Source organism: Ranitomeya imitator, chromosome 2, assembly GCF_032444005.1.
Source record: "Ranitomeya imitator isolate aRanImi1 chromosome 2, aRanImi1.pri, whole genome shotgun sequence".
NCBI lineage: Eukaryota > Metazoa > Chordata > Amphibia > Anura > Dendrobatidae > Ranitomeya > Ranitomeya imitator.
The window spans coordinates 167,990,237-168,017,771 of NC_091283.1; the positions used below are offsets into that span (position 1 = coordinate 167,990,237).

General features: G+C 45.0%; 1 protein-coding gene across 1 annotated transcript in view; it reads right to left on the reverse strand.

Moving 5' to 3' along the window:
* Window positions 1-24,942, reverse strand: part of SUV39H1 (SUV39H1 histone lysine methyltransferase) — a 32,219-nt gene extending 7,277 nt beyond the window's left edge. Inside the window, exon 1 of the mRNA XM_069747871.1 lies at window positions 24,865-24,942. Coding sequence (XP_069603972.1) covers window positions 24,865-24,892 — 28 coding nt within the window. The 5' untranslated portion in view covers window positions 24,893-24,942. The remainder of the gene's footprint in view (window positions 1-24,864) is intronic.
* Window positions 24,943-27,535: the final 2,593 nt, after the last annotated feature.

Below are 27,535 nucleotides of genomic sequence, written 5' to 3' on the forward strand. Positions count from 1 at the left end.
AGCTTGATAAACTACTGAGCTGTGATTGGCAGCATCTGGGAGGGAGCGGTGACAGCGCAAGTTGCCAGAGAAGACTCAAAAGAAACGCCCAGCAGAACTACAAGCAGAGATTTCACATACTGCGCTCCAAAACAAACAAACTTTAAAATCTCTGCAATAAAGTGATGCAATGTAAAACAGAAAAAAAGGAGGTAGATTCAGAGGAACTTGGGGATGTTTACCAACTATTTAACTATTTTTTGAGCAAGTGACAGATCCACTAGAACACTGGAGACAAAAAAGTCAGCAGAGTGACATCAGCTCTGTCTTTGGTGTAAATGATGCAGATGTAATACCAATGTTTTGTTTACCGTATGCACAATACAAGGCTGAGTATCGGGGCAGCACATAGAAGTGTGCTGCATATTCACTGGACAAAAGAGCAGCACATGTACGACATGTTGGCCAAAAGCAGAAGTGACATCACAGGCAGAGACTGTTCCCTAAAGCAGCACAGTGCGGCCGCAGGCAGGGAGAACCAAGATGGAGGCAAGTCTGTCGCTAAGAGAAAGATAATGCTGCATTTGTTTTACATTGCACTATCCTGCACAGCCACTGGTTCCCACCTAAAAAATCTTACTAAGAGGCTATACAGTGACTGGATCAGCAGAATAATGAGTGCAGCTCCGGAGTATAACACATGATGTAACTCAGGATCAGTAATGTAATATATGTACACAAAGACTACACCAGCAGAATAGTGAGTGCAGCTCTGGGGTATAATACAGGATGTAACTCAGGATCAGTAATGTAATGTATGTACACAGTGACCCCACCAGCAGAATAGTGAGTGCAGCTCTGGAGTACAATACAGGATGTAACTCAGGATCAGTAATGTATGTACACAGTGACTGCACCAGCAGAATAGCGAGTGCAGCTCTGGGGTATAATACAGGATGTAACTCAGGATCAGTAATGTAATGTATGTACACAGTGACCCCACCAGCAGAATAGTGAGTGCAGCTCTGGGGTATAAAACAGGATGTAACTCAGGATCAGTAATGTAATGTAATGTATGTACACAGTGACCCCACCAGCAGAATAGTGAGTGCAGCTCTGGGGTATAATACAGGATGTAACTCAGGATCAGTAATGTAATGTATGTACACAGTGACTGCACCAGTAGAATAGTGAATGCAGCTCTGGAGTATAATACAGGATGTAACTCAGGATCAGTAATGTAATGTATGTACACAGTGATTGCACCAGCAGAATAGAGAGAGCAGCTCTGGGGTATAATACAGGATGTAGTTCAGGATCAGTAATGTAATGTATGTACACAGTGACTGCACCAGCACAATAGTGAGTGCAGCTCTGGAGTATAATACAGGATCTAACTCAGGATCAGTTCAGGATCAGTAATGTATGTACACAGTGACTGCACCAGCAGAATAGCGAGTGCAGCTCTGGAGTATAATCCAGGATGTAACTCAGGATCAGTAATGTATGTACACAGTGACCCCACCAGCAGAATAATGAGTGCACCTCTGGAGTATAATACAGGCTGTAACTTAGGATCTGTACAGGATCAGTAATGTAATGTATGGACACAGTGACTGCACCAGCAGAATAGTGAGTGCAGTTCTGGAGTATAATACAGGATGTAACTCAGGATCAGTAATGTAATGCATGGACACAGTGACGGCACCAGCAGAATAGTGAGTGCAGCTCTGGGGTACAATACAGGATGTAACTCAGTATCAGTAATGTATGTACACTGACTGCACCAGCAGAATAGTGAGTGCAGCTCTGGAGTATAATACAGGATGTAACTCAGGATCAGTAATGTAATGTATGTACACATTGACCCCACCAGCAGAATAGTGAGTGCAGCTCTGGGGTATAATACAGGATGTAACTCAGGATCAGTAATGTAATGTATGTACACAGTGACTGCACCAGCAGAATAGTGAGTGTAGCTCTGGAGTATAATACAGGCTGTAACTCAGGATCAGTACAGGATCAGTAATGTATGGACACAGTGACTGCACCAGCAGAATAGTGAGTGCAGCTCCAGGGTATAATACAGGATGTAACTCGAGGCAGAGATGGCCTCAGAGTAGTGCAGATTGAGAATGAGCTGTCTTATGGGGGAGGGGGGCTGTTGGGGTAATGTTGGGGTTTATTAAAATAAGAAAATGTGTATGTAACATATTGTAATGTAAATGGCATTCTGATGTTCTTCTTTATATTGTTAATAAAAATCTATTTAAATCAAATAATACAGGATGTAACTCAGGATCAGTAATGTAATGTATGTACACAGTGATTGCACCAGCAGAATAGCGAGTGCAGCTCTGGGGTATAATACAGGATGTAACTCAGGATCAGTAATGTAATGTATGTACACAGTGACCCCACCAGCAGAATAGTGAGTGCAGCTCTGGGGTATAATACAGGATGTAACTCAGGATCAGTAATGTAATGTAATGTATGTACACAGTGACCCCACCAGCAGAATAGTGAGTGCAGCTCAGGGGTATAATACAGGATGTAACTCAGGATCAGTAATGTAATGTATGTACACAGTGACTGCACCAGTAGAATAGTGAATGCAGCTCTGGAGTATAATACAGGATGTAACTCAGGATCAGTAATGTAATGTATGTACACAGTGACTGCATCAGCAGAATAGTGAGTGCGGCTCTGGGGTATAATACAGGATGTAACTCAGGATCAGTAATGGAATGTATGTACACAGTGACTGCACCAGCAGAATACTGAGTGCAGCTCCGGGGTATAATACAGGATGTAACTCAGTATCAGTAATGTAATGTATGTACACAGTGACTGCACCAGCAGAATAGTGAGTGCAGCTCTGGGGTATAATACATAATGTAGCTCAGGATCAGTACAAAATCAGTAATGTAATGTATGTACACAGTGACTGCACCCGCAGAATAGTGAGTGTAGCTCTGGAGTATAATACAGGATGTAGCTCAGGATCAGTAATGCAATGTATGTACACAGTGACTGCACCAGCAGAATAGTGAGTGCAGCTCTGGGGTATAATACAGGATGTAGCTCAGGATCAGTACAGGATCAGTAATGTAATGTATGTACACAGTGACTGCACCAGCACAATAGTGAGTGCAGCTCTGGAGTAAAATACAGGATGTAACTCAGGATCAGTACAGGATCAGTAATGTAATGTATGTACACATTGACCCCACCAGCAGAATAGTGAGTGCAGCTCTGGGGTATAATACAGGATGTAACTAAGGATCAGTACAGGATCAGTAATGTAATGTATGGCACCAGCAGAATAGTGAGTGCAGCTCTGGGGTATAATACAGGATGTAACTCAGGATCAGTAATGTAATGTATGTACACAGTGACTGCACCAGCAGAATAGTGAGTGTAGCTCTGGAGTATAATACAGGCTGTAACTCAGGATCAGTACAGGATCAGTAATGTATGGACACAGTGACTGCACCAGCAGAATAGTGAGTGCAGCTCCAGGGTATAATACAGGATGTAACTCGAGGCAGAGATGGCCTCAGAGGAGTGCAGATTGGGAATGAGCTGTCTTATGGGGGAGGGGGGCTGTTGGGGTAATGTTGGGGTTTATTAAAATAAGAAAATGTGTATGTAACATATTGTAATGTAAATGGCATTCTGATGTTCTTCTTTATATTGTTAATAAAAATCTATTTAAATCAAATAATACAGGATGTAACTCAGGATCAGTAATGTAATGTATGTACACAGTGATTGCACCAGCAGAATAGAGAGTGCAGCTCCGGGGTATAATACAGGATGTAGGTCAGGATCAGTACAGGATCAGTAATGTAATGTATGTACAGTGACTGCACCAGCAGAATAGTAAGTGCAGCTCTGGAGTATAATACAGGATGTAGCTCAGGATCAGTAATGCAATGTATGTACACAGTGACTGCACCAGCAGAATAGTGAGGGCAGCTCTGGAGTATAATACAGGATGTAACTCAGGATCAGTAATGTAATGTATGTACACAGTGACCCCACCAGCAGAATAGTGAGCGCAGCTCTGGGGTATAATACAGGATGTAATTCAGGATCAGTAATGTAATGTATGTACACACTGACTGCACCAGCAGAATAGTGAGTGCAGCTCTGGAGTATAATACAGGCTGTAACGCAGGATCAGTACAGGATCAGTAATGTAATGTATGGACACAGTGACTGCACCAGCAGAATAGTGAGTGCAGCTCTGGGGTATAATACGGGATATAACGCAAAATCAGTAATGTATGTACACAGTGACTGCACCAGCAGAATAGTGAGTGCAGCTCTGTAGTATAATACAGGATGTAACTCAGGATCAGTACAGGATCAGTAATGTAATGTATGGCACCAGCAGAATAGTGAGTGCAGCTCTGGGGTATAATACAGGATGTAACTCCGGATCAGTAATGTTTGTACACAGTGACTGCACCAGCAGAATAGTGAGTGCAGCTCTGGGGTATAATACAGGATGTAACTCCGGATCAGTAATGTAATGTATGTACACAGTGACTGCACCAGCAGAATAGTGAGTGCAGCTCTGGAGTATAGTACAGGATGTAACTCAGGATCAGTACAGGATCAGTAATGTAATGTATGTACACAGTGATTGCACCAGCAGAATACAGAGTGCAGCTCTGGGGTATAATACATGATGTAGCTCAGGCTCAGTAATGTAATGTATGTACGCAGTGACTGCACCAGCACAATAGTGTGCAGCTCTGGAGTATAATACAGGATGTAGCTCAGGATCAGTAATGCAATCTATGTACACAGTGACTGCACCAGCAGAATAGTGAGTGCAGCTCTGGAGTATAATACAGGATCTAACTCAGGATCAGTTCAGGATCAGTAATGTATGTACACAGTGACTGCACCAGCAGAATAGTGAGTGCACCTCTGGAGTATAATCCAGGATGTAACTCAGGATCAGTAATGTATGTACACAGTGACCCCACCAGCAGAATAGTGAGTGCACCTCTGGAGTATAATACAGGCTGTAACTCAGGATCTGTACAGGATCAGTAATGTAATGTATGGACACAGTGACTGCACCAGCAGAATAGTGAGTGCAGTTCTGGAGTATAATACAGGATGTAACTCAGGATCAGTAATGTAATGCATGGACACAGTGACGGCACCAGCAGAATATGAGTGCAGCTCTGGGGTATAATACAGGATGTAACTCAGTATCAGTAATGTATGTACACTGACTGCACCAGCAGAATAGTGAGTGCAGCTCTGGGGTATAATACAGGATGTAACTCAGTATCAGTAATGTATGTACACAGTGACTGCACCAGCAGAATAGTGAGTGCAGCTCTGGAGTATAATACAGGATGTAGCTCAGGATCAGTAATGCAATGTATGTACACAGTGACTGCACCAGCAGAATAGTGAGTGCAGCTCTGGGGTATAATACATGATGTAGCTCAGGATCAGTACAGGATCAGTAATGTAATGTATGTACACAGTGACCCCACCAGCAGAATAGTGAGTGCAGCTCTGGGGTATAATACAGGATGTAACTCAGGATCAGTAATGTAATGTATGTACACAGTGACTGCACCAGCAGAATAGTGAGTGTAGCTCTGGAGTATAATACAGGCTGTAACTCAGGATCAGTACAGGATCAGTAATGTATGGACACAGTGACTGCACCAGCAGAATAGTGAGTGCAGCTCCAGGGTATAATACAGGATGTAACTCGAGGCAGAGATGGCCTCAGAGTAGTGCAGATTGAGAATGAGCTGTCTTATGGGGGAGGGGGGCTGTTGGGGTAATGTTGGGGTTTATTAAAATAAGAAAATGTGTATGTAACATATTGTAATGTAAATGGCATTCTGATGTTCTTCTTTATATTGTTAATAAAAATCTATTTAAATCAAATAATACAGGATGTAACTCAGGATCAATAATGTAATGTATGTACACAGTGATTGCACCAGCAGAATAGAGAGTGCAGCTCCGGGGTATAATACAGGATGTAGGTCAGGATCAGTACAGGATCAGTAATGTAATGTATGTACAGTGACTGCACCAGCAGAATAGTAAGTGCAGCTCTGGAGTATAATACAGGATGTAGCTCAGGATCATTAATGCAATGTATGTACACAGTGACCCCACCAGCAGAATAGTGAGTGCAGCTCTGGGGTATAATACAGGATATAACGCAAAATCAGTAATGTATGTACACAGTGACTGCACCAGCAGAATAGTGAGTGCAGCTCTGTAGTATAATACAGGATGTAACTCAGGATCAGTAATGTAACGTATGTACACACTGACTGCACCAGCAGAATAGTGAGTGCAGCTCTGGGGTATAATACAGGATATAACGCAAAATCAGTAATGTATGTACACAGTGACTGCACCAGCAGAATAGTGAGTGCAGCTCTGTAGTATAATACAGGATGTAACTCAGGATCAGTACAGGATCAGTAATGTAATGTATGGACACAGTGACTGCACCAGCAGAATAGTGAGTGCAGCTCTGGGGTATAATACAGGATATAACGCAAAATCAGTAATGTATGTACACAGTGACTGCACCAGCAGAATAGTGAGTGCAGCTCTGTAGTATAATACAGGATGTAACTCAGGATCAGTACAGGATCAGTAATGTAATGTATGGCACCAGCAGAATAGTGAGTGCAGCTCTGGGGTATAATACAGGATGTAACTCCGGATCAGTAATGTAATGTTTGTACACTGACTGCACCAGCAGAATAGTGAGTGCAGCTCTGGGGTATAATACAGGATGTAACTCAGGATCAGTAATGTAATGTATGTACACAGTGACTGCACCAGCAGAATAGTGAGTGCAGCTCTGGAGTATAATACAGGATGTAACTCAGGATCAGTACAGGATAAGTAATGTAATGTATGTACACAGTGATTGCACCAGCAGAATACAGAGTGCAGCTCTGGAGTATAATACAGGATGTAACTCAGGATCAGTACAGGATCAGTAATGTAATGTATGTACACAGTGACTGCACCAGCACATTAGTGTGCAGCTCTGGAGTATAATACAGGATGTAGCTCAGGATCAGTAATGCAATCTATGTACACAGTGACTGCACCAGCAGAATAGTGAGTGCAGCTCTGGAGTATAATCCAGGATGTAACTCAGGATCAGTAATGTAATGTATGTACACAGTGACCCCACCAGCAGAATAGTGAGTGCAGCTCTGGAGTATAATACAGGCTGTAACTCAGGATCTGTACAGGATCAGTAATGTAATGTATGGACACAGTGACTGCACCAGCAGAATAGTGAGTGCAGTTCTGGAGTATAATCCAGGATGTAACTCAGGATCAGTAATGTAATGTATGTACACAGTGACCCCACCAGTAGAATAGTGAGTGCAGCTCTGGGGTATAATACAGGATATAATGCAGGATCAGTAATGTATGTACACAGTGACTGCACCAGCAGAATAGTGAGTGCAGCTCTGTAGTATAATACATGATGTAGCTCAGGATCAGTACAGGATCAGTAATGTAATGTATGTACACAGTGACTGCACCAGCAGAATAGTGAGTGCAGCTCTGGAGTATAATACAGGATGTAGCTCAGGATCAGTAATGCAATGTATGTACACAGTGACTGCACCAGCAGAATAGTGAGTGCAGCTCTGGAGTAAAATACAGGATGTAACTCAGGATCAGTACAGGATCAGTAATGTAATGTATGTACACAGTGACTGCACCAGCAGAATAGAGAGAGCAGCTCTGGGGTATAATACAGGATGTAGCTCAGGATCAGTAATGTAATGTATGTACACAGTGACTGCACCAGCAGAATAGTGAGTGCAGCTCTGGGGTATAATACAGGATATAACTCCGTATCAGTAATGTATGTACACAGTGACTGCACCAGCAGAATAGTGAGTGCAGCTCTGGGGTATAATACATGATGTAGCTCAGGATCAGTACAGGATCAGTAATGTAATGTATGTACACAGTGACTGCACCAGCAGAATAGTGAGTGCAGCTCTGGAGTTAAATACAGGATGTAACTCAGGATCAGTACAGGATCAGTAATGTAATGTATGTACACAGTGATTGCACCAGCAGAATAGTGAGTGCAGCTCTGGAGTATAATACAGGATGTAACTCAGGATCAGTAATGTAATGTATGTACACATTGACCCCACCAGCAGAATAGTGAGTGCAGCTCTGGGGTATAATACAGGATGTAACTAAGGATCAGTACAGGATCAGTAATGTATGGCACCAGAAGAATAGTGAGTGCAGCTCTGGGGTATAATACAGGATGTAACTCAGGATCAGTAATGTAATGTATGTACACAGTGACTGCACCAGCAGAATAGTGAGTGTAGCTCTGGAGTATAATACAGGCTGTAACTCAGGATCAGTACAGGATCAGTAATGTATGGACACAGTGACTGCACCAGCAGAATAGTGAGTGCAGCTCCGGGGTATAATACAGGATGTAACTCAGGATCAGTAATGTAATGTATGTACACAGTGATTGCACCAGCAGAATAGAGAGTGCAGCTCCGGGGTATAATACAGGATGTAGGTCAGGATCAGTAATGTAATGTATGTACAGTGACTGCACCAGCAGAATAGTAAGTGCAGCTCTGGGGTATAATACAGGATGTAACTCAGGATCAGTAATGTAATGTATGTACACAGTGACCCCACCAGCAGAATAGTGAGTGCAGCTCTGGGGTATAATACAGGATGTAACTCAGGATCAGTAATGTAATGTATGTACACACTAACTGCACCAGCAGAATAGTGAGTGCAGCTCTGGAGTATAATACAGGCTGTAACGCAGGATCAATACAGGATCAGTAATGTAATGTATGGACAAAGTGACTGCACCAGCAGAATAGTGAGTGCAGCTCTGGAGCATAATACAGGATGTAACTCAGGATCAGTAATGTAATGTATGTACACAGTGATTGCACCAGCAGAATAGAGAGTGCAGCTCCGGGGTATAATACAGGATGTAGGTCAGGATCAGTACAGGATCAGTAATGTAATGTATGTACACAGTGATTGCAACAGCAGAATAGAGAGTGCAGCTCTGGAGTATAATACAGGATGTAGCTCAGGATCAGTAATGCAATGTATGTACACAGTGACTGCACCAGCAGAATAGTGAGGGCAGCTCTGGAGTATAATACAGGCTGTAACGCAGGATCAGTACAGGATCAGTAATGTAATGTATGGACAAAGTGACTGCACCAGCAGAATAGTGAGTGCAGCTCTGGAGCATAATACAGGATGTAACTCAGGATCAGTAATGTAATGTATGTACACAGTGATTGCACCAGCAGAATAGAGAGTGCAGCTCCGGGGTATAATACAGGATGTAGGTCAGGATCAGTACAGGATCAGTAATGTAATGTATGTACACAGTGATTGCAACAGCAGAATAGAGAGTGCAGCTCTGGAGTATAATACAGGATGTAGCTCAGGATCAGTAATGCAATGTATGTACACAGTGACTGCACCAGCAGAATAGTGAGGGCAGCTCTGGAGTATAATACAGGCTGTAACGCAGGATCAGTAATGTAATGTATCGACACAGTGACTGCACCAGCAGAATAGTGAGTGCAGCTCTGGGGTATAATACAGGATATAAAGCAAAATCAGTAATGTATGTACACAGTGACTGCACCAGCAGAATAGTGAGTGCAGCTCTGTAGTATAATACAGGATGTAACTCAGGATCAGTACAGGATCAGTAATGTAATGTATGGCACCAGCAGAATAGTGAGTGCAGCTCTGCGGTATAATACAGGATGTAACTCCGGATCAGTATTGTAATGTTTGTACACAGTGACTGCACCAGCAGAATAGTGAGTGCAGCTCTGGAGTATAATACAGGATGTAACTCAGGATCAGTTCAGGATCAGTAATGTAATTTTTGTACACAGTGACTGCACCAGCAGAATAGTGAGTGCAGCTCTGGGGTATAATACAGGCTGTAACGCAGGATCAATACAGGATCAGTAATGTAATGTATGGACAAAGTGACTGCACCAGCAGAATAGTGAGTGCAGCTCTGGAGCATAATACAGGATGTAACTCAGGATCAGTAATGTAATGTATGGACACAGTGACGGCACCAGCAGAATAGTGAGTGCAGCTCTGGGGTATAATACAGGATGTAACTCAGGATCAGTAATGTAATGTTTGTACACAGTGACTGCACCAGCAGAATAGTGAGTGCAGCTCTGGGGTATAATACAGGATGTAACTCAGGATCAGTAATGTAATGTATGTACACAGTGACCCCACCAGCAGAATAGTGAGTGCAGCTCTGGGGTATAATACAGGATGTAACTCAGGATCAGTAATGTAATGTATGTACACACTAACTGCACCAGCAGAATAGTGAGTGCAGCTCTGGAGTATAATACAGGCTGTAACGCAGGATCAATACAGGATCAGTAATGTAATGTATGGACAAAGTGACTGCACCAGCAGAATAGTGAGTGCAGCTCTGGAGCATAATACAGGATGTAACTCAGGATCAGTAATGTAATGTATGTACACAGTGATTGCACCAGCAGAATAGAGAGTGCAGCTCCGGGGTATAATACAGGATGTAGGTCAGGATCAGTACAGGATCAGTAATGTAATGTATGTACACAGTGATTGCAACAGCAGAATAGAGAGTGCAGCTCTGGAGTATAATACAGGATGTAGCTCAGGATCAGTAATGCAATGTATGTACACAGTGACTGCACCAGCAGAATAGTGAGGGCAGCTCTGGAGTATAATACAGGCTGTAACGCAGGATCAGTACAGGATCAGTAATGTAATGTATGGACAAAGTGACTGCACCAGCAGAATAGTGAGTGCAGCTCTGGAGCATAATACAGGATGTAACTCAGGATCAGTAATGTAATGTATGTACACAGTGATTGCACCAGCAGAATAGAGAGTGCAGCTCCGGGGTATAATACAGGATGTAGGTCAGGATCAGTACAGGATCAGTAATGTAATGTATGTACACAGTGATTGCAACAGCAGAATAGAGAGTGCAGCTCTGGAGTATAATACAGGATGTAGCTCAGGATCAGTAATGCAATGTATGTACACAGTGACTGCACCAGCAGAATAGTGAGGGCAGCTCTGGAGTATAATACAGGCTGTAACGCAGGATCAGTAATGTAATGTATCGACACAGTGACTGCACCAGCAGAATAGTGAGTGCAGCTCTGGGGTATAATACAGGATATAAAGCAAAATCAGTAATGTATGTACACAGTGACTGCACCAGCAGAATAGTGAGTGCAGCTCTGTAGTATAATACAGGATGTAACTCAGGATCAGTACAGGATCAGTAATGTAATGTATGGCACCAGCAGAATAGTGAGTGCAGCTCTGCGGTATAATACAGGATGTAACTCCGGATCAGTATTGTAATGTTTGTACACAGTGACTGCACCAGCAGAATAGTGAGTGCAGCTCTGGAGTATAATACAGGATGTAACTCAGGATCAGTTCAGGATCAGTAATGTAATTTTTGTACACAGTGACTGCACCAGCAGAATAGTGAGTGCAGCTCTGGGGTATAATACAGGCTGTAACGCAGGATCAATACAGGATCAGTAATGTAATGTATGGACAAAGTGACTGCACCAGCAGAATAGTGAGTGCAGCTCTGGAGCATAATACAGGATGTAACTCAGGATCAGTAATGTAATGTATGGACACAGTGACGGCACCAGCAGAATAGTGAGTGCAGCTCTGGGGTATAATACAGGATGTAACTCAGGATCAGTAATGTAATGTTTGTACACAGTGACTGCACCAGCAGAATAGTGAGTGCAGCTCTGGGGTATAATACAGGATGTAACTCAGGATCAGTAATGTAATGTTTGTACACAGTGACTGCACCAGCAGAATAGTGAGTGCAACTCTGGAGTATAATACAGGAAGTAACTCAGGATCAGTAATGTATGTACACAGTGACTGCTCCAGCAGAATAGTGAGTGCAGCTCTGGAGTATAATACAGGATGTAGCTCAGGATCAGTAATGCAATGTATGTACACAGTGACTGCACCAGCAGAATAGTGAGTGCAGCTCTGGAGTATAATACAGGATCTAACTCAGGATCAGTACAGGATCAGTAATGTAATGTATGTACACAGTGACTGCACCAGCAGAATAGTGAGTGCAGCTCTGGGGTATAATACAGGATGTAACTCAGGATCAGTTCAGGATCAGTAATGTAATTTATGTACACAGTGATTGCACCAGCAGAATACAGAGTGCAGCTCTGGGGTATAATACATGATGTAGCTCAGGATCAGTAATATAATGTATGTACACAGTGACTGCACCAGCAGAATAGTGAGTGCAGCTCTGGAGTATAATACAGGATGTAGCTCAGGATCAGTAATGCAATATATGTACACAGTGACTGCACCAGCACAATAGTGAGTGCAGTTCTGGGGTATAATACAGGATGTAATTCAGGATCAGTAATGTATGTACACAGTGACTGCACCAGCAGAATAGTGTGTGCAGCTCTGAAGTATAATACAGGATGTAACTCAGGATCAGTAATGTAATGTATGTACACAGTGACTGCACCAGCAGAATAGTGAGTGCAGCTCTGGGGTATAATACAGGATGTAACTCAGGATCAGTAATGTAATGTATGTACACAGTGACTGCTCCAGCAGAATAGTGAGTGCAGCTCTGGAGTATAATACAGGATGTAGCTCAGGATCAGTAATGCAATGTATGTACACAGTGACTGCACCAGCAGAATAGTGAGTGCAGCTCTGGAGTATAATACAGGATCTAACTCAGGATCAGTAATGTAATGTATGTACACAGTGACTGCACCAGCAGAATAGTGAGTGCAGCTCTGGAGTATAATACAGGATCTAACTCAGTATCAGTACAGGATCAGTAATGTAATGTATGTACACAGTGACTGCACCAGCAGAATAGTGAGTGCAGCTCTGGAGTATAATACAGGCTGTAACTCAGGATCAGTAATGTAATGTATGGACACAGTGACTGCACTAGCAGAATAGTGAGTGCAGCTCTGGAGTATAATACAGGATGTAACGCAGGATCAGTAATGTATGTACACAGAGACTGCACCAGCAGAATAGTGAGTGCAGCTCTGGAGTATAATACAGGATGTAACTCAGGATCAGTAATGTAATGTATGTACACAGTGATTGCACCAGCAGAATAGAGAGTGCAGCTCCGGGGTATAATACAGGATGTAGGTCAGGATCAGTAATGTAATGTATGTACAGTGACTGCACCAGCAGAATAGTAAGTGCAGCTCTGGAGTATAATACAGGATGTAACTCAGGATCAGTAATGTAATGTATGTACACAGTGACTGCACCAGCAGAATAGTGAGTGCAGCTCTGGAGTATAATACAGGCTGTAACGCAGGATCAGTACAGGATCAGTAATGTAATGTATGGACACAGTGACTGCACCAGCAGAATAGTGAGTGCAGCTCTGGAGTATAATACAGGATGTAACTCAGGATCAGTAATTTAATGTTTGTACACAGTGACTGCACCAGCAGAATAGTGAGTGCAGCTCTGGAGTATAATACAGGATGTAACTCAGGATCAGTAATGTAATGTATGTACACAGTGACTGCACCAGCAGAATAGTGAGTGCAGCTCTGGGGTATAATACAGGATGTAATTCAGGATCAGTAATGTATGTACACAGTGACTGCACCAGCAGAATAGTGAGTGCAGCTCCGGAGTATAATACAGGATTTAACTCAGGATCAGTAATGTAATGCATGGACACAGTGACGGCACCAGCAGAATAGTGAGTGCAGCTCTGGGGTATAATAGAGGATATAGGGGGCGTGGCCTGAACGTCCATGTGAGCGGACGTGTGACAGAGCGCTCCCGCTGCTAACGCTCAATTTATCCTTATAAGCCGCAGCTGAGCGGCGATTCAAGGCGCTTACCGGCTGCAGGAAAGTCCCGGGAGTGCGGCGGTGAATAGAGGCGGCCTCGAGGTCAACAAATATGACCAGGAGGAGGCAAAGAGATGCAGGAGCCGGCGAGGCTGGGATCAGCCAAGATGGCGCCGACGCCAGAGAGAAGGCGGAGAAGGACAACGCGGCATGCCAGAAGAGAATGTCGGCGGCGGCAAAGCTCCAGCAGTTTGCTAGAGTGGAGGCCGCAGGGAACACAGGAAAAGCAGAGGAGGATGCCGGAGCAGACACAGAAGGAGAGGAGGAAAGCCCAGCAGAGGAGCAGGAGGTACAACAGGGGAGCAGGGATGGTGACATGGCGGTGGTAGTAGGGGGATCTGAAGATAAGGAGTCAGGAGCAGAGCCCACCCTTAGAGATGTCTTTGCACTGGTATCATCCTGCAAACAATCCCTGACCCAGCAGATACAGGAGGTCAAGGGGGATACAGCCCAGATAAATGCAGCCCTGCAGAAGATTGACAAACGTGTGGGGGCTGTGGAGGAAAGAGTGAGCACGGCAGAAGACCATATAGTGCAGCTGCAGAAAGCGGAGAGGAAGTTTACTCAGGCAATATCGGAGCTGGCTGCAAAAAATGAGGATCTGGAGAACAGGTCCAGAAGAAATAACATTCGTATAGTGGGTGTCCCTGAAAAAATTGAGGGGAGGAATCCCACGGAGTATATTGAAAGCTGGCTCCTTGAGACCTTTGGTGATGCAGCACTGACAAAAGTATTTGCGGTAGAAAGAGCCCACAGGGTCCCACCGAAACCACCTGTCCCTGGAGCAAATCCCCGTACCATGCTTGCCAAAATCCTAAACTACAGAGACAGAGACATTATCCTGAGGAAAGCTAGAGACATGACGGATCTGACAATTGGAGGTCAAAGAGTTGCTATTTACCCTGACTATTCCGCCCTGGTACAGAAACAACGGATGATGTTCACGGGTATCAAGAGACGGCTGAGAGAACTGGGAGTGCAATACTCCATGATGTTTCCGGCACGACTGAGAGTGGTAGCGCTGGATAAGATTCATTTTTTCCAGACGCCGGAGGACGCTACCCAGTGGATAGATCTTAATGCTAAAAAGCTTAAAGGAAAAGGAGATTGAAAATGTGGGTGGGTTAGTCGGGAGGTATTTTAATTCTTTCAAAAAGGGGAAAAAGAGATGGACTGACAGTACACTGGTAATTGAAATGTGAAGGTTGGAGGGTGGAGCTGGGTATTATTCAGGGAATGTACTGGGTGTGCTGATGCGGCGGAGAAGTACGAGGGAGGAAGGGTGTGCAGCGTACTAAAAGTTTATTTAGTTTCTTGCAGTTGTAATTTAATACAGGTTGAATTATATTGTTCTTCTAAGAATTGCGCCGAATTCTGTAATAAACGGTAGCGGGAGGCGGAAGGAGAAGGTTACGTTAACAAGAGTGTTCGCAATGGGTGATGGTGCCCCACTCTTGATAAGAGGCAGAATGTATAGTATTGGGGGGTGTGGGGGAGGGGGGGTAGGGGTAAGGGTGGGGAGGGAAGTTAGACAGCTCAGAACGGGGAGTAAAGACATAACTAAGGATGATGAGTCACATAATAGGGGACCGCTTTAAGATTTTGAGTTGGAATGTGAGAGGTCTGGCGGATAAGTCTAGGAGAGCTGCGAGCTTGCAGTATGCGAAGGATCAGCGGGCTTCTATGATATGCTTGCTAGAGACGCACTTGATACAGGAGAAAGTGGACGTACTGAATAGACGTTGGATACAGAAAGGGTATCATTCTACCTTTTCGACGTACTCAAGAGGTGTGTCAGTGTTGGTGCCGGTGGGAGTGCAGTATGAAGAGGTGAAAGTATGCGTGGATGCTGAGGGTCAGTATGTGGTGATACAATGTATATTGTATGGAGTGAGATTGTGTGTGGCGGCAATGTATATTCCACCTCCATATTCAAGTAAGAAGATCAGGGAGGTGTTGGAGAGGGTGCAACGATGGGAACCACTACCACTCTTAATTATTGGGGATTTGAACAATATCTGTGATGACTTTTGGGATAAAAATAAGAACACCCAGAACAGGTCGGAGGGGCACACTACAACATTTGGTACCTATGTGCGTGAAATAGGCATGATTGATCTATGGAGAATTAGACATGTTGGGGAGAGAGGGTACTCGTGCTACTCGCCGGCTCATGCTACGCTATCCAGAATTGATATGGCGCTGGGTAACCGCCTGTTGGACACAATGGTGGGAGAGGTGCGTTATCTGCCGAGGGCCCTTTCGGATCACAGTCCAATTGAGGTGGAGGTTAGGTTGTTGGGGACACGGACCGCAAGTGGGAGAGAATGGAAGATCCATCCTAACTGGTTACAGAGTATTGATTTGGACGGTATAGGGAAGGAGGTGACGGAATTCTTTGCTTTAAATGATGGGAGTACAGATGCTCTAACTGTTTGGGATGCAATGAAAGCGTACCTGAGAGGGTTACTATTTAGAGACATTAGTAGGTGTAAGAGGAGGACAAGTGAGGCGGAGAGAGTGGCGATGGAGGAGCTGAAAGCCGCAGAAGACGAGATGGTAGTGCTGGGGACTTCTGAGGCAGAGAAAAGGTTGAGAACAGCGCAAAATTGTATGGAAAAGATTCTGCTGGGAAAAGCTGAAAGGAAGCGGGAGTTTCAGAGGGTGGCTTATTTTCAGGAGGGAGAAACAGTGGGACACATGCTATCGGTGGTAGCCGCGGCTCAGCGTGGTACCTCGTATGTACATTCGTTGGTTTCAGATGGGGGGAGCAGGGTATCTGAAACACCTGAAATTATAAAGGTCTTTGCGGACTTTTACGCGGACTTATATTCCTCCAGGGTCAATGAGTCAGCCGGAGATACGGAGACTTTCCTTGAGTGTCTGGGTCTTCCGAAATTGAGTGAGGAGGATGGGGTGAGCCTCGATGCCCCTATCACCGAGGAGGAACTGAGTCGGGCGCTGAAGTCTATGGCTAATGGGAAGGCACCTGGGGTTGATGGGTTACCAGCCGAAATCTATAAAAGTTTGGAGGAAGTGCTGATTCCCAGATTAAAGTTAGTACTGGAGGAGGCTGGATGCCAAGGGTATCTCCCAGCATCTATGAGGGAGGCTATTATAGTGGTTATTCCGAAGGAGGATAAGGATCTGGGGAAGCCTGAGTCATATCGACCAATCTCTCTGTTAACCATCGATGTCAAACTCTTGGCCAAGGTGTTAGCTACCCGTTTGTCCAGCGTCATTGCTAGCCTTGTACATCCGGATCAGTCTGGTTTTATGCCTGACAGGTCTACAGCGGTTAATCTGCGGAGGCTGCATATGAACCTACAGCTGAAGTCTGACAACTGTGGCCGAAGGGTTATTGCATCCTTGGATGCCCATAAGGCGTTTGACAGTGTGGAGTGGGGATATCTCTGGCGGGTGTTGAAGTGTATGGGTATTGGTCCGCAATTTGTGGCATGGACTCAACTGTTATATTCACTACCAACAGCTAGAATTAGAGTGAATGGGGAACTTTCTCAGCCTATAAAGTTGGCCAGAGGTACGAGGCAGGGTTGCCCACTGTCGCCCCTTCTGTTTGCCTTAGCTGTGGAGCCACTGGCCGCTAAGATCCGACAATCGGATGAGGTTCCTGGGTTCAGATATGGGAGTGTTGAGGAGAAGATCGCGTTATATGCAGATGACATCTTACTGTTCCTGGCGGACCCGGATGAAGCCTTGAATGGGGCTATCGAGATCATTGGGAAATTTGGAGCCTTGTCGGGATTGAGGATAAATTGGGATAAATCGGTCCTCTTCGAGGTGGATGGGGTGGAGGAGAGCAGAAGTGAGCCATTGGGAGAGGGGCGGCTTAAGGTGGCATCCCTTTTCAAATACCTGGGAATATGGATCTCGATGCCAGTTACAGAGTTTTTGTATAGGAATTTGACTCCTCTCATGGGCGCCCTTAAAGCAAAAGTGGATGCGTGGAATAAATTACACCTATCGGTGGTGGGTAGGGTTAATCTCATTAAAATGGTTCTGATGCCCAAATTACTTTACGTCCTACATAATGCGCCAGTTTGGATTCCACGTGGGAAATTCCGGCAGATTAATGCTCTTTTTAGAAGCCTGATATGGGGGAGGCGGTACCCACGTATTCGCCTGGAGACGCTTCAGCGACCCAAGGAAGATGGAGGATTGGCTTTACCCAATCCTGAGTTATATTTTCTTGCAGCCCAGAGCCAGCATTTGAAGGGCTGGGCGCGGGGAGCGTCTACCAGTGCGGTACAACACTTGATGGAGAGGGTGACAAACCGAAGACCGGTGGCGCAGTGTCTGGAGGATGGCTCCTTGGGAGTATTGGGGAAATTATACCCAACTATGTTTTGATACATAAATTATGGACCAGACTGCGACATATTCGGGGGGTTACGGGGCTGACTAAATTTACACCGATATGGCTTAATAATAATTTGGTTGAGTTTGCGGCTCTTGGAGTGCTGGCGGAGTGGCAGGCCAAAGGAATCCACTTGGTGGCTCAGATAATTCAACAACAAGGATTAAAGTCCTTTTCGCAGCTGCAGGGGGAGTTTGGATTGAGACCGACTGGGGAGTATCAATATGCTCAGATGAAACATGCCTTTAAAGCGCAAAACAAGGGCGGTGGTATTGAGATCCAGGAGGACATAGTTCTGGAATACGTATGTGGGGAAGGGTCCACAAGGGGAGTCATTACCACCCTTTATAAGGACCTTCTACATGCATATTTACTAGACTTCCCTCTAAAAGCGAGAGCGAAATGGGAAAGAGATTTAGGCCCAATGGAGGATGAAACCTGGGAGTCGGTGTTGGAGTGGGTTCCACGAGTGTCACTAAGTGAGCCGTATAGACTATCGCAGCTGTACATCTTGCACAGAGTCTATAAATCACCGGAAGTGTTGCACAGAGCGGGGTTGCGTGCGGACTCTGAATGCCCGAGATGTAAGACTGAGAATGCAGGAATATACCACATGATGTGGACATGTCCAAGACTGGTTGCTTTCTGGTTGGTGGTAATGAGCCGTGTGGAAGGGGCGTATAAATGCAGAGTGCCGAGAGATCCGATAGTGTGTATACTGGGACATGTAGAGGAAATTAGAGTGGATAACACCTGGAAGATAGCAATAGCTAGGCTATTATATATGGCAAGGAAGGTAATAGCAAGGAACTGGATCAAGGATGAGCCGCCTACAAGGGGTGAATTCCTGAAATATGTTAAACATGGTCTCAATTTGGAAAAGGGGGTATACAAAAGACGTGGGAAAATAGAAACGTTTGATAAAATGTGGTCTCCGTGGCTCGAGCTGGGATAGTAGGTATGGGAAATGGGAGGATGAGGGCCTCTGAAAGGAAGAGAGTGCTAAAGAACAAGCGGACATAAGTGATTCAAATGGCTCAAAGAGCCATCAATACTGGTAACAAAGTATAACTGGGTATGAGCTGTCAGGGGAGGGGGAGGTTTGGGTTTTGTTGGGATTGTTGGGGGTTTGGAAAATGTAAAAATTTTGTAATATACTGGAAAATGCATAAATTGTATTGTTCATATTCGCTTTCAATAAAAATCTATTTAAAATAATAGAGGATATAACGCAGGATCAGTAATGTATGTACACAGTGACTGCACCAGCAGAATAGTGAGTGCAGCTCTGTAGTATAATACAGGATGTAACTCAGGATCAGTAATGTAACGTATGGCACAAGCAGAATAGTGAGTGCAGCTCTGGGGTATAATACAGGATGTAACTCAGGATCAGTAATGTATGTACACAGTGACTGCACCAGCAGAATAGTGAGGGCAGCTCTGGAGTATAATACAGGATGTAACTCAGGATCAGTAATGTATGTACACAGTGACTGCTCCAGCAGAATAGTGAATGCAGCTCTGGAGTATAATACAGGATGTAACGCAGGATCAGTATTGTATGTACACAGTGACTGCACCAGCAGAATAGTGAGGGCAGCTCTGGAGTATAATACAGGATGTAACTTAGGATCAGTAATGTATGTACACAGTGACTGCTCCAGCAGAATAGTGAGTGCAGCTCTGGAGTATAATACAGGATGTAGCTCAGGATCAGTAATGTAATGTATGTACACAGTGACTGCACCAGCAGAATAGTGAGTGCAGCTCTGGAGTATAATACAGGATCTAACTCAGGATCAGTACAGGATCAGTAATGTAATGTATGTACACAGTGACTGCACCAGCAGAATAGTGAGTGCAGCTCTGGGGTATAATACAGGATGTAACTCAGGATCAGTTCAGGATCAGTAATGTAATTTATGTACACAGTGACTGCACCAGCAGAATAGTGAGTGCAGCTCTGGGGTATAATACAGGATGTAACTCAGGATCAGTACTGTAATGTATGTACACAGTGATTGCACCAGCAGAATACAGAGTGCAGCTCTGGGGTATAATACAGGATGTAGCTCAGGATCAGTAATGCAATGTATGTACACAGTGACTGCACCAGCAGAATAGTGAGTGCAGCTCTGGAGTATAATACAGGATGTAATTCAGAATCAGTAATGTATGTACACAGTGACTGCACCAGCAGAATAGTGAGTACAGCTCTGGGGTATAATACAGGATGTAACTCAGGATCAGTAATGTAATGTATGTACACAGTGACTGCTCCAGCAGAATAGTGAGTGCAGCTCTGGAGTATAATACAGGATGTAACTCAGGATCAGTAATGCAATGTATGTACACAGTGACTGCACCAGCAGAATAGTGAGTGCAGCTCTGGAGTATAATACAGGATCTAACTCAGGATCAGTACAGGATCAGTAATGTAATGTATGTACACAGTGACTGCACCAGCAGAATAGTGAGTGCAGCTCTGGAGTATAATACAGGATCTAACTCAGGATCAGTAATGTAATGTATGTACACAGTGACTGCACCAGCAGAATAGTGAGTGCAGCTCTGGAGTATAATACAGGCTGTAACTCAGGATCAGTAATGTAATGTATGGACACAGTGACTGCACCAGCAGAATAGTGAGTGCAGCTCTGGAGTATAATACAGGATGTAACGCAGGATCAGTAATGTATGTACACAGAGACTGCACCAGCAGAATAGTGAGTGCAGCTCTGGAGTATAATACAGGCTGTAAAGGATCAGTAATGTAATGTATGGACACAGTGACTGCACCAGCAGAATAGTGAGTGCAGCTCTGGAGTATAATACAGGATGTAACTCAGGATCAGTAATGTAATGTTTGTACACAGTGACTGCACCAGCAGAATAGTGAGTGTAACTCTGGAGTATAATACAGGATGTAACTCAGGATCAGTAATGTAATGTATGTACACAGTGACTGCACCAGCAGAATAGTGAGTGCAGCTCTGGGGTATAATACAGGATGTAATTCAGGATCAGTAATGTATGTACACAGTGACTGCACCAGCAGAATAGTGAGTGCAGCTCTGGAGTATAATACAGGATTTAACTAAGGATCAGTAATGTAATGCATGGACACAGTGACGGCACCAGCAGAATAGTGAGTGCAGCTCTGGGGTATAATACAGGATATAACGCAGGATCAGTAATGTGTGTACACAGTGACTGCACCAGCAGAATAGTGAGTGCAGCTCTGTAGTATAATACAGGATGTAACTCAGGATCAGTAATGTAACGTATGGCACAAGCAGAATAGTGAGTGCAGCTCTGGGGTATAATACAGGATGTAACTCAGGATCAGTAATGTATGTACACAGTGACTGCACCAGCAGAATAGTGAGGGCAGCTCTGGAGTATAATACAGGATGTAACGCAGGATCAGTAATGTATGTACACAGTGACTGCACCAGCAGAATAGTGAGGGCAGCTCTGGAGTATAATACAGGATGTAACTCAGGATCAGTAATGTATGTACACAGTGACTGCTCCAGCAGAATAGTGAATGCAGCTCTGGAGTATAATACACGATGTAACGCAGGATCAGTAATGTATGTACACAGTGACTGCACCAGCAGAATAGTGAGGGCAGCTCTGGAGTATAATACAGGATGTAACTCAGGATCAGTAATGTATGTACACAGTGACTGCTCCAGCAGAATAGTGAGTGCACCTCTGGAGTATAATACAGGATGTAGCTCAGGATCAGTAATGCAATGTATGTACACAGTGACTGCACCAGCAGAATAGTGAGTGCAGCTCTGGGGTATAATACAGGATGTAACTCAGGATCAGTTCAGGATCAGTAAAGTAATTTATGTACACAGTGACTGCACCAGCAGAATAGTGAGTGCAGCTCTGGGGTATAATACAGGATGTAACTCAGGATCAGTACTGTAATGTATGTACACAGTGATTGCACCAGCAGAATACAGAGTGCAGCTCTGGGGTATAATACAGGATGTAGCTCAGGATCAGTAATGCAATGTATGTACACAGTGACTGCACCAGCAGAATAGTGAGTGCAGCTCTGGAGTATAATACAGGATGTAATTCAGGATCAGTAATGTATGTACACAGTGACTGCACCAGCAGAATAGTGTGTGCAGCTCTGGGGTATAATACAGGATGTAACTCAGGATCAGTAATGTAATGTATGTACACAGTGACTGCACCAGCAGAATAGTGAGTGCAGCTCTGGAGTATAATACAGGATGTAGCTCAGGATCAGTAATGCAATGTATGTACACAGTGACTGCACCAGCAGAATAGTGAGTGCAGCTCTGGAGTATAATACAGGATCTAACTCAGGATCAGTACAGGATCAGTAATTTAATGTATGTACACAGTGACTGCACCAGCAGAATAGTGAGTGCAGCTCTGGAGTATAATACAGGATCTAACTCAGGATCAGTAATGTAATGTATGTACACAGTGACTGCACCAGCAGAATAGTGAGTGCAGCTCTGGAGTATAATACAGGATGTAACTCAGGATCAGTAATGTAATGTATGTACACAGTGACTGCACCAGCAGAATAGTGAGTGCAGCTCTGGAGTATAATACAGGATGTAACTCAGGATCAGTAATGTATGTACACAGTGACTGTACCAGCAGAATAGTGAGTGCAGCTCTGGAGTATAATACAGGCTGTAACTCAGGATCAGTACAGGATCAGTAATGTAATGTATGGACACAGTGACTGCACCAGCAGAATAGTGAGTGCAGCTCTGGAGTATAATACAGGATGTAACTCAGGATCAGTAATGTATGTACACAGTGACTGTACCAGCAGAATAGTGAGTGCAGCTCTGGGGTATAATACAGGATGTAACTCAGGATCAGTAATGTATGTACACAGTGACTGTACCAGCAGAATAGTGAGTGCAGCTCTGGAGTATAATACAGGCTGTAACTCAGGATCAGTACAGGATCAGAAATGTATGTACACAGTGACTGCACCAGCAGAATAGTGAGTGCTGCTCTGGAGTATAATACAGGCTGTAACTCAGGATCAGAAATGTATGTACACAGTGACTGCACCAGCAGAATAGTGAGTGCAGCTCTGGAGTATAATACAGGATGTAACTCAGGATCAGTACAGGATCAGTAATGTAATGTATGTACACAGTGACTGTACCAGCAGAATAGTGAGTGCAGCTCTGGAGTATAATACAGGCTGTAACTCAGGATCAGTAATGTATGTACACAGTGACTGCACCAGCAGAATAGTGAGTGCAGCTCTGGGGTATAATACAGGCTGTAACTCAGGATCAGTAATGTAATGTATGCACACAGTGACTGCACCAGCAGAATAGTGAGTGCAGCTCTGGATTATAATACAGGATGTAACTCAGGATCAGTAATGTAATGTATGGACACAGTGACTGCACCAGCAGAATAGTGAGTGCAGCTCTGGAGTATAATACAGGCTGTAACTCAGGATCAGTAATGTAATGTATGTACACAGTGACTGCACCAGCAGAATAGTGAGTGCAGCTCTGGGGTATAATACAGGCTGTAACTCAGGATCAGTAATGTAATGTATGCACACAGTGACTGCACCAGCAGAATAGTGAGTGCAGCTCTGGATTATAATACAGGATGTAACTCAGGATCAGTAATGTAATGTATGGACACAGTGACTGCACCAGCAGAATAGTAAGTGCAGCTCTGGATTATAATACAGGATGTAACTCCGGATCAGTAATGTAATGTATGTACACAGTGACTGCACCAGCAGAATAGTGAGTGCAGCTCTGGAGTATAATACAGGATGTAACTCAGGATCAGTAATGTATGTACACAGTGACTGTACCAGCAGAATAGTGAGTGCAGCTCTGTAGTATAATACAGGCTGTAACTCAGGATCAGTACAGGATCAGTAATGTATGGCACCAGCAGAATAGTGAGTGCAGCTCTGGAGTATAATACAGGAGGTAACTCAGGATCAGTAATGTAATGTATGGACACAGTGACTGCACCAGCAGAATAGTGAGTGCAGCTCTGGAGTATAATACAGGATGTAACTCAGGATCAGTAATGTAATGTATCTACACAGTGACTGCACCAGCAGAGTAGTGAGTGCAGCTCTGGGGTATAATACAGGATGTAACTCAGGATCAGTAATGTAATATATGTACACAGTGACTGCACCAGCAGAATAGTGAGTGCAGCTCCGGGGTAGAATACAGGATCGGTGACTATGTGGCATTGCATGGTGAAGGTGACAGTATCCAGGCAGTAGAGAGAATAACTGAAACCCTGAAGCGCATTCGTCCCCTCAGTCCAATAGACTTATGATCCTGTGCAGCCCCTGCCCTCACTCCTGTCACCCCGACCCACCACACACAACCTCCGGCAGCTGTCACCGCCCAGCCGCTCCTCCTGCAGCTCATTCATCCCGTGATTATCACCCTCATACTCTGTAATCGGGTCACTCACCACGCACAACGTTTAAATTCTCCGCCATGTTGCGCGGGACAGAGAGAGGACTGTGGAATGCAGTCTTTATTCTGATTGGCTAGACAGACCCGGCGCGGGCAGCATGGTGAGGCGGCGATTGGCTGGGAGCAAACCGACGTCGCTGACTAGGGCGGAACCTGAAATTGCGCGCCATTTCTCCCGATTGAGAAGCAGTGGGCGAGTGTGGTGAGATTGCAGCACAAGAGGAAGAGCTGCTGCAGGTCCGCTCCTCGGCGGCCATTTTACCGTGGTGAGTTTTAAGTTTGCGGTCTACGATATCATGGCCGACAACGAAGACATTTGTATGTCTTAAAGGGAACCTGTCTCCCCGTTTTTTGAGATTGAGCTATAAATACTGTTAAATAGGGCCTGCGCTGTGTGTTCCTATAGTGTATGTAGTGTACCCCGATTCCCCACCTATGCTGAGATATAACTTACCAAAGTCGCCGTTTTCGCCTGTCAATCAGGCTGGTCAGGTCGGGAGGGCGTGGTGACATCGCTGGTTCTTCCTCAGCTTTACGTTGGTGGCGTAGTGGCGTAGTGGTGAAGACACAGCGCGCGATCTGCGCTGTAATCCCTTGCATCGGTGGGGGCGGCCATCTTCCTGGGGCCGCGCGTGCGCAGATCGAGTGCTCTGCTGCACGGGGCTTCAGGAAAATGGCCGCGGGATGCCGCGCGTGCGCATTAGAGATCGCGGCGGCCATTTTCCCAAAGCCGAGTTTGCATCTCGGCTTTGGGAAAATGGCCGCCGCGATCTCTAATGCGCACGCGCGGCATCCCGCGGCCATTTTCCTGAAGCCCCGTGCAGCAGAGCACTCGATCTGCGCACGCGCGGCCCCAGGAAGATGGCCGCCCCCACCGATGCAAGGGATTACAGCGCAGATCGCGCGCTGTGTCTTCGCCACTACGCCACTACGCCACCAACGTAAAGCTGAGGAAGAACCAGCGATGTCACCACGCCCTCCCGACCTGACCAGCCTGATTGACAGGCGAAAACGGCGACTTTGGTAAGTTATATCTCAGCATAGGTGGGGAATCGGGGTACACTACATACACTATAGGAACACACAGCGCAGGCCCTATTTAACAGTATTTATAGCTCAATCTCAAAAAACGGGGTGACAGGTTCCCTTTAATGTGCCTATAGCACAATAAATGTGAGGTAATCCCACGGTTCTGGTTCTGTTATATGGGGGTCGCTGCCTGGTAGTGGGGGTCATTGAGCCGCCGAATAGTGAGGAGTCCAGTAAGTGACTTGTGGGAGATCCTGTGTGGTCAGTGACTGGTGCATTGCACGACGCCTCAGTGATAATAACACTACAATCATCAGCTCCATGGCAGGCAATGACATATACAACATCTCTGCTTGCTGTCAGTACTTTTTTTCCTTAGGAGAACTTGTTATTTGCCGGTTGAGTTGTAGCATTGAGCGCCACCATTTTTTGTATCCGTGTAACGTGTTGGAAAACCGGAACAAATCCTAGTGGGATGAAACGGTGAAGGAATGCGACACCGCCATTGTTTCTGCGGCGTTCACTGTGCGGTAATCACCGTCTGTTGACGGGATTCTCCCATTGGTAGCAGTGCAGCCCACCATATTTGTTTATTATTGTTAATAAACACGTCCATTTTTTACCAGCAGCACGGTCGCAAAACGTCCCTCACACGTGCATACGGATGACATCCGGGTGTCATCAGTGTGACACGTACTGCCGCCAGGGAAGCAGCGTTGCTGTGTGCGCTGTTTCTTGGCACCGGGAGCTGATGACCGTTCTCATTTTTCCCTGCTCGAGCTGCGATCAGTTCTAGCAGGGGACAAAGTTGCGAGCTGTCATCAGCAGTTAATAGTGCGAACAGGCGGCGGCTGATGAGAGTATTCATCAGCTGTCACCTGCACTATAAATAATAAAATAAACAATATATGACGTGGGGTTCTTCTGTATTTTTCATAACCAGCCAGGCAACAACCAACTGTCAGCTTTCGCATTGCCTTTTGTCAATAATAATAATAATTATTTATTTATATAGCACCATTGATTCTATGGTGCTGTACATGAGAAGGGGTCACATACAAATTACAGATATCACTTACAGTAAGCAAACTAACAATGACAGACTGATACAAAGGGGCGAGGACCCTGCTTTGCGGGCTTACGTTCTACAGGATTATGGGGAAGGAGACAGTAGGTTGAGGGTTGCAGAAGCTCCGGTGTTGGTGAGGCGGTAGCTTCAGTAGTGGTGAGGAGGCAGCGGGGTCAGTGCAGGCTGTAGGCTTTCCTGAAGAGATGGGTTTTCAGATTCCGTCTGAAGGATCCGAATGTGGTTGATAGTGGGACGTGTTGGGGCAAAGAATTCCAGAGGATGGAAGATATTCGGGAGAAGTATTAGAGGCGGTTGGGTGAGGAGAGAATAAGTGTGGAGGACAGAAGGAGGTCTTGGGAGGACCGGAGATTACGTGAGGGAAGATATCGGGAGATTAGTTCAGAGATATATGGAGAAGACAGGTTATGGATGGCGTTGTAGGTCAGTATTAGTAATTTGTTAGGTAAATAAGGCAGCACACTGCAGCGCTAAAACATGTAAACTTGAAAACACGAAATTTGAACTGCATTACTGCACTAGAAATATGAAAAATGAGAGCTTTTAGCGC